The following is an 8,107-nucleotide window of genomic DNA, read 5'->3' as shown; positions in this document are numbered from 1 at the left end:
AAAAAATTCTATAAAGTCTTGAACACCATATACCTATTACAATTCCAGTACCAATGGTCAAAACAATTTCATCTAGAATTGTGTTAAAGTTAATGGAACATTCCAGATTACTCCATATCAACAGCAGTTAACCTAGGTTATTTGAGGATGAATTTTAATTTTAGAATAACTAAACTTGGGGAACTGTTTCTTCTGAAACATAAGGTGAATCTAATAACAAAGACTTGTTTGATTTCTTAAGAAATGGCATGATATATAGGAGAGAACATAGGATTTAGCTAGACTTGCATTTGAACTCCAGATTTCTCTCAGTTATGATCTTAGCCAAGTAACTTACATTCCAGATGTTCATTTTCTTCTCATTAAAATGTCATAGTAACAATGGTGATATTTGAGTGTTGGGTCCACGTGGTACCTCTACCAAAGCAAGTGTGAGAACCAAAGAACACCTTGCAAAGGCTTTTTATTTTTCCCTGCTTTACTCACAGATGCTTTTTAAAGATTTTATTTATTTGACAGAGAGAGAGTGAGAGAGAGCACAAGCAAGGGAGACACAGAGGAAGAGGGAGAAGCAGACTCCCTACTTGAGCAAGGAGCCTGATGCGGGACTCGATCCCAGGACCCCAGGATCATGACCTGAGCCAAAGGCAGATGCTTAACTGACTAAGCCACCTAGGCACTCCTCACAGATGCATTCTGATAGCAGTTCCCAAAGAAGGGCTCAGAAATATTTTAAGCAATGCCACCAATAATAAGTGAATGGATTACACCCAAAGTTATGACTTTGTAGAGAGGACTCATTTGGATGTATAAGCTCTGGTTTGCTTCCTAAAAATACCCACTTCACTCGGGTACAAGACTAACAGCAGCAGCAACAACAGCTACCATATGGATGCACACACCACTAGGATGAACGGCTTATTACATGAATGACATAGATTAATTCATTTATTCCTCCCCAACAACCAATGACATGCATGATCTATATTTGTATTTTACAGCCAAGAAGGTGAAATCATAGAGATTAAAAAAATTTCCCAAGGTCAAAAACTATGAATATCAGAGCTGGGAGGAATGTTAATGTAAATGTTAATGGAATTACTGAAAGAAAAATATCTATGTTACAATTCTTCTTTCTCCATTGTGTGGTTTCCCGACAGCGGGTGAGGGTCTATTACAGCTCTGAAACACGGGAGAAAACGTAGCAGGGCATGCAAAGACAGTGTGCCTCCGTGGAGTCAGTCTGCAGTTGGGCACAGGAAGACTGAAACTCACATTCCGAATATTCAAGCTGACATCCATATGCCACACAGCACAATTCTCAGGGGCCTACTGTATATATTGCTATGACAATTTTGTGGGATTGTGGTTAATAATTGAAAATTAGTCTTTCCAAGTGTGAAAATATCCTCTGTCTCCAAAGGGTCAGAAGTGTATAGTAGGGAGGGCACGTATTGCATGGTGCACTGGGTGTTATACGCAACTAATGAAGCATCAAATTTTACATCNTTGAAAATTAGTCTTTCCAAGTGTGAAAATATCCTCTGTCTCCAAAGGGTCAGAAGTGTTACAGATAGGACGCTGACATTCAAATTAAATTCCATTTAGCATATCCCATTTGAATGACTCTCACTGAAGTCAAGCTTTCCAGGGCATAAGTTCAGGGATGAAGAGTAGCTAGGGAGCAGCCATAGTCCGCCAGCTGGCTTGCAGTTACCAGTTATAGTTCTGGTAGAAAGTGGGGACCAAGATGCCTTCCAGCACAGAGCAAGTTTCAGAAACAGGCTGATGAGGTTGCTGGGCAGGGGCAGCTGTTCTGCACTTATTTGGATTCGCTTCTGTTATTCAACACCAGAAAAGCCCAACTCAGTCACTGCCCTGCCATGTTTATAGGCTGATGTCCGAGCCCATAGCTTTGTCTTTTAACCTGGAACGGGAGGTTAATATCTAGATTGAACTTCGACTTTAGACCGTGATGTGGAGGAGAAATTCACCCAGCTGGGATCAGAGTGGGATCAACAATGGGATCACCCATGCTCAGACTTGGGAAATTTGTCGACTCTCCTAAAAGGAACAACATTCAGGAACATGGTGCAACTATTTAATTTACTCTGGGCAAGGCACTGAAGCAAGTCTAGAATTCCCACCCTCATGGCACTTGCATTCTGTTGGGGAAAGGCAGGTGGTAATAAAGCGTTCAGAAAACATGATCACGCCATATGGTGACTAATACTAAGACCATGAATTCGGGTGAGGTGTCAGAGTGACAGGGTATAGGTGAGATCAGGAGGTCTCAGAAAGCATTTCTGAGAAGCCGATATTTTTGCTGAGTTGTGAGTTATCCAGAGGTGCCAGCCACGCTGAGATTTGGAAGAAATCTTTACATTTGCTGTTGTCTCTGCTAGGAATGAGCCTGGATTAATTAAGATACAGAAAGAAGATGGTAATGTGGCTGCAAAATGGTGAATGAGGTGAGAATAGTACGAAATTAAGGCACAACAGTAGCAGGCCAAATCATCTAGAGTGGAGCAAGCCAAGGAAGGAAGATGGCACAATATTTTAGGGGAGAGACGAAGCCTCTGGAGTGTTTTAAGTGTAGGAGTGATAATATCGGATTTGGGTTTTTACAGTCTAATTTTGATTGCTGTGAGGAGGAGAGGTTTTAGGGCAATGAGGGTAGAAATAGAGAGACCGTAGACTTTTGGAGTGTCCAGGTTGCAGTAGACACGGGCAAAAGTGCTTTGGGTTAGAATGTGTTCTGGAGGGGCACCTGGGTGGCTCAGTCAGTTAAGTGTCTGACTCTTGGTTTTGGGTCAGGTTATCATCTTGGGATTGTGGGATCAAGCCCCATTTTGGGCTCCATGCTCAGCAGGGAGCCTCCTGGAGATTCTCTCTCGTTTTCCATCTCCCTTCTACCCCTTCCCCCTGCTCATACTTTCTCTCTCTCCCTCTCTCTCATATACAAATAAGTAAGTAAATAAGTAAGTAAGTAAGTAAGTTCTGGAGGTAAAGACTTGCAAGGACTTGCAGATGGCCTGGACCTGAGGGTAAGGGAAAAATCAAGCTCTCCTGGGATTTTGACTTAAGCAACCATGTGTTTTATTGAGTTGGAAAAACTGGTCCGAAGAAGAGCTGAAAAACTGCTCCCCATAGCAAAGGTTCAGGAAGAGCTCCCCCTTGGCCTCACTGAGTCTGAAATGCCTACTAGCAATTCCAGGGAAGATGGCTGCTGAGTACGTACATGGGCACAAATGTCTCCATCCTAGAGGTCAGTGAGGTCAGAGCTGGAGGTAAATATTTGGAAATTTGTGAATCATTGGTCATGAAATTTAAAGTTGTTTTTCGTGTTTGTTGTTAGAGGAAGGAAAAAATGATGAAAAGAGAGAGAGTTCCCATTGAAAATCATGGTTTGAGCTAACGTGTCTGGAGGTAGCTCTTCATGAAGGTGGCAGCTCTCTGAGCTCTGTCAGTGTCCCACCCAACCTCTCTGGTACTTTCCCAGAGCTGCTAACTGAAAATGAGAAGAAGTTTCCTTGGACACACTGCTCTGATAGAACAGTGAGCTTCCTTGTGAAAATGTCTCCTCCTGTCCTTCTACCAGGGGTGCAGACTTCCCATCTGGCCCAGGTACTGGAACCATCAGGCCCACAGGCCAGTGAACACACCTTCCACCCGTGGGGCATGACGTCCTCCCTTACCTGCATCTTCATCCCCAGCCCCCAACAGGTAGATGTCTGGCTGAAATTGACAACAAGATACCAAGGGACTCACCATTCAAAGTCCCAGTCGGCACAGACACAGGGTTCTGAGAGCACTGTCCCGGAGGAGTCTCGGCCCAGGGCACACTGAGCTCCTGGCTTGCGTTTCTTGAATATTTTTCTTTCTCCCATGACACAGGGCTCCCCCTTAGAAAGAAAGTCCATAGTGAGAGAGGCAGAAAAACACAAAGGAGATGAAATAAGCCAGCTTCTCTATAAGAAACATTAGCCTTTTCATTCTGTTTTGGTCACTCTGTGTAGCAATCTCTTTCCCAGTAACCATTCAGGAGTCTCAAGGGCAAAGGGCCAATATTTTATTACAAGAGGAACATCATAGAGCTGTCCCATCACACCCTTCACCCAATCTAGCCAATGATGTCTTCTTTATCTTGTTTCTTTTCCATCTTCAGAGAGAATGCAAAGGTTCCAAGTCATCTTCACAGATCTCCAAATTGCCCGAATGACCTCAGCATAAATTCTAGTGGAAAAGAACCCACTTCTGGCATAGTTCTCACACCATCTTCAGAATAAAACCAAAGCTGGCCCAAAAAGTTCCCTCTCTCTGATAAACAACCATGCCCAAGTCCTTATTCCCAAGCAAGGGCAAAAAGAGGAGAAGCTGCCACAAATTACATGAACCCAATGGTTCTGAGAATGCAGAAGTCTGCTTATGCTGCATAGCAACAAATATCTGCCATTTCTAGAGCCACTCACCCTCATCCCTCACCCTTTCTCTATGGTCCTATTTCCAGCACTCTTGGGGCTCTTACTGCAGCCTGGCCTGACAAATGGTTTCACCCTCCCCACTGGAAGGGAGATAATGAAACCATTAGAAGGTCTCCTGGCTGTCTGGGCTTATTTCTCCATAGATAGAGCTAAAACACTAGCTTATCATTGTCACCTCACCCCTAGGCTACTCAGTGACTTCAATGGGTAGATGGGGATCCCAGTGTGCAAAAGGGTCCTGAAATACCATCTGTCCATGTTGGACTTGGATGTGTGGACTCCAACCCTTCCCCCTAAATCTACTATTTTTTTGAATGGCTTTCTACCTTCCACTTCTAAACAGGAAGGCCCAGAGATGACCGAACAGGGCTTGTAGAAGCTCCTCCCCCTAGAAGACAGTGTGCCCCTACCCTCTGGGGTACCTGGTTGAGCAGGTGCCAGGTCTGATAGTCCTCCTTGGTGCAGCGCCGGCTGAAGATAGATTTGTAGTCCACTTTCACCAACTGCCATTCAGAACGGAGGCTGAAGTGGCCAAAAACTCTAAGTATTTAGGGGAGGCATGGGAGAGACAAGCAGAGAAAGCCCCCAAGTCAATAACTAATGTACAAAGACCGGAAGGAGAAAGGACCGAATTGCAGCCTAGACTCAACAGGTTCTTCCAAAATGAGGTCTTTGAAGGTCACCAAGGACAAAGTCTGCCATTTATATAACTCTAGCCAATTGATATGGTATTCACAGTGGGTTTAAAAGTAGCCTTTTTTTCAATTGCAAAAGTAATAGATGTGATTTATAGGAAGCATTGAAAATACAGAAAGATATGAAGGAAAAAATTCACCAAATGGTTCAAAATCTTCCACCCAGATAAAACTGTTTTGCATATTTTGACATGTAGCCTTCCTGTTTCACCTTAATGTAAGCACAGTATTTTATCTACTGATGCCTACTGACAGGGACTCAGTTTTCTCATCTGTAAAGTAAATTGTATGTGTGTATGTTGGAGGAGGGTGGATTAGCTTATCTAAAGTATGGCTGCCAGTTCCAAACTTCTGACTAAATCTAAGTGTGTTTTAGTTGAAATCCCCATTGTTTAATTCACATGGATACCATCCTCCTTCCCCCTTCCCTGAAAAATCACAGTAGCCTCATAAAAGGAACTTATATTTATGTATAGTAAAGAAGCATACCATCTGTGTGATTTAGATAATCAATACTGACCTTTTCAAAGCCCAGAAGTTGATGGCCCTGTAAATATGAATGATAAATCGTTTCTAGAAAAATAGAAAAAAAGACTGATCATCCATACTCCACTCGGGTGGCATGTCTTGTAATTACGACGCAAGACATCTATCATAGTGCTGTAAAGGGGAGACCAATCACTCTGGGATCCTAAACCAACAGAAGCCTTTCAAGGCATTGGATGGCTTCCATGTGAGCAAAACTTAATCATGTTTCCAGCCCTGGATTCTCCTCTCCCCACAGCCAGATGTTCCTACAGTGCCACCTAAGAGACTAACTCTCCTCAAGGGACAGTCCCTTCTGCTGTCTGAAGGATAAGCTCGGACACTTTGGGAGGTGTGAGAGCAGATTAAAATTGTGAAATGGACAAAGAAATGGGATCGTTTTGTAGATTGTACAATTTATATGACACCTTGGGAAATGCCTTTTAATGTTTTATCAGTTTAAAAGTTAAATTCGGCTTTTTAGAGTCTTGTCTAAAAGAAGATTAAACAGACTTTGAGGTGAATAAGTCATGGGGATAAAACGCATAGCATAGGGAATACAATCAATGATACCATAATCGCGTTGTATGGTGATAGATGGTAGCTACACTTGTTGTGAGCGTAGCATACCGTATGGAGATGCTGAGTCACTATGTTGTACACCTGAAACTAATGCAGACTGTGTGCCAACTATACTAAAAGAACAAAACCAAAAACATATGGTCTTTATAAGATCTTAGCTCAGCACTGAGTAGCAGAAGCCATAGGGCTAGAATATCCTGGGTTGTGTGGACAAAACCATGTGAAGCAGAGTAAATGTAAGCAACCCCCCCCCCGGCTTCTCTTGGTTCTCCGTCATTCACAGTGTATTCAGTGATCTCCAAATCCAATGCATCTATACCAGGTCACCACTGAGGTACTTCTATCTTTTAGTCTCAATTCATCTCATGGAGAAGTCAGGAGTCAGTCCCTTTTAAATCTCTAACAAAGCAGTTATATCTTAAAATTTTGCTTGTTTGAGGAGAAAATTATATTGAAACATCATCGGAAGAAACAAACAAACAAAAAACAATGGAAGGAGACTTGGAAGAATGTCTTCTCCTGTCTGTATCTAGCCCATCTAAATCCTTCCACATTCAAATGCCACCTCCTCTAGTCATTCTTCCCTGATTGGAGTACTCTGGGTAGAATTATTTTAGTGATACCAAACCAAACATTTCCACCTACTCCAAATAGTTTACAGTTAAATTTCATGGATCACAAAATACATCATGTCTGATTAATCACATTCCTTTCTATGAAAGGATTCCTAGGTAGACAGAAGAAGGAAATATGAGGCACATGATTTACCTGGATATCAGCAAGGCATCTGACAGGGTTTGCCATAATAGTCTTGAAGAAAAGATGAAAAAATATGAGCCAGGTGCCAGTAAAATTATGTGACTGAACAGTACCTAATTAAAGCATTAAAATCAACCAGGAGGGAGGGCATGAGTAGTCAGCTACAAGGTTCTGCTGTCTGCTCTTTCCTGTTCATCATTTTTATTAATGACTTGAAGACATGAAAATAATGATCATCATTGGAAATCACATTCCCTGATGACACAAGCTGGAAGAAACAGTCAATATATGTGATGGCAGAATCAGGACCCAAAAAGGTCTTGACAGACTGAAGGGAGAGAATGAATCTAATAACATGTGGCATCACAAAGAGAGATGTCAAGTCCTCCCCCTGGCAATTACATAAATATTGAATAAAGGAAATAATGCTTGATGCAACTCAGGTTAAATAATAATAGTAGTAGTAATAATAAAAATAATAACATGGCAGCTTAAGACTTTTCAAACACAATGTGATTAATATAAGTAAATACCTCAGAGAAACCAAAAAATATTTAAGATGATCTTAGAATGCATTAATTACTGCATTTTTTATATTACCTAGAATGAAAGAGGCAATATCCAGGTCGATTTTACATTAACTACATCACAAGGAAAAACTGTACTTAGTTTTGGATGTCACCATTCAATCCCCTGAAAATTTAAATAAAATAAAAATATGCATTCATTGGCCCATGTATATCTATTATGGAGAAATTACATCTATTTTATCAGATTTTTAAAGGAGTTCACATTTCCCTAAGCTTAAGGACCACTGAAAAAGGGAGTAATAAGATGAAGTACTAGATTGAACAGTGGCTCCCCCATGGGACATGAGCATGTTCTATTCCCTGTAACCTGTGAATGTGACCTTATCTGGACCTTTGTAGACATAAGTTAAAGATCTTGAGATGAATCTATATTCCAAAAACTACAAATCACTCTTGAAAGACATTGAAGAAGATACAAAAAGATGGAAAAATATTCCATGCTCATGGATTGGAAGAATAAACACAGTAAAAA

At 41.5% G+C, this 8,107-nt stretch overlaps 1 protein-coding gene across 1 annotated transcript in view; it reads right to left on the bottom strand.

Moving 5' to 3' along the window:
* The window catches only part of SORCS3 (sortilin related VPS10 domain containing receptor 3), a 606,047-nt gene that overhangs the window by 42,434 nt on the left and 555,506 nt on the right, over positions 1-8,107 (bottom strand). The window contains exons 15-16 of the mRNA XM_034663620.1: positions 4,907-5,024; positions 3,772-3,905 (exon numbers count right to left, since the gene is read on the bottom strand). Coding sequence (XP_034519511.1) covers positions 3,772-3,905; positions 4,907-5,024 — 252 coding nt within the window. The remainder of the gene's footprint in view (positions 1-3,771; positions 3,906-4,906; positions 5,025-8,107) is intronic.

The sequence above is a fragment of the Ailuropoda melanoleuca genome, chromosome 6 (assembly GCF_002007445.2).
Source record: "Ailuropoda melanoleuca isolate Jingjing chromosome 6, ASM200744v2, whole genome shotgun sequence".
NCBI lineage: Eukaryota > Metazoa > Chordata > Mammalia > Carnivora > Ursidae > Ailuropoda > Ailuropoda melanoleuca.
Note: the sequence above shows the minus strand (reverse complement) of the source record. Positions and strands in the feature narration are given on the sequence as shown.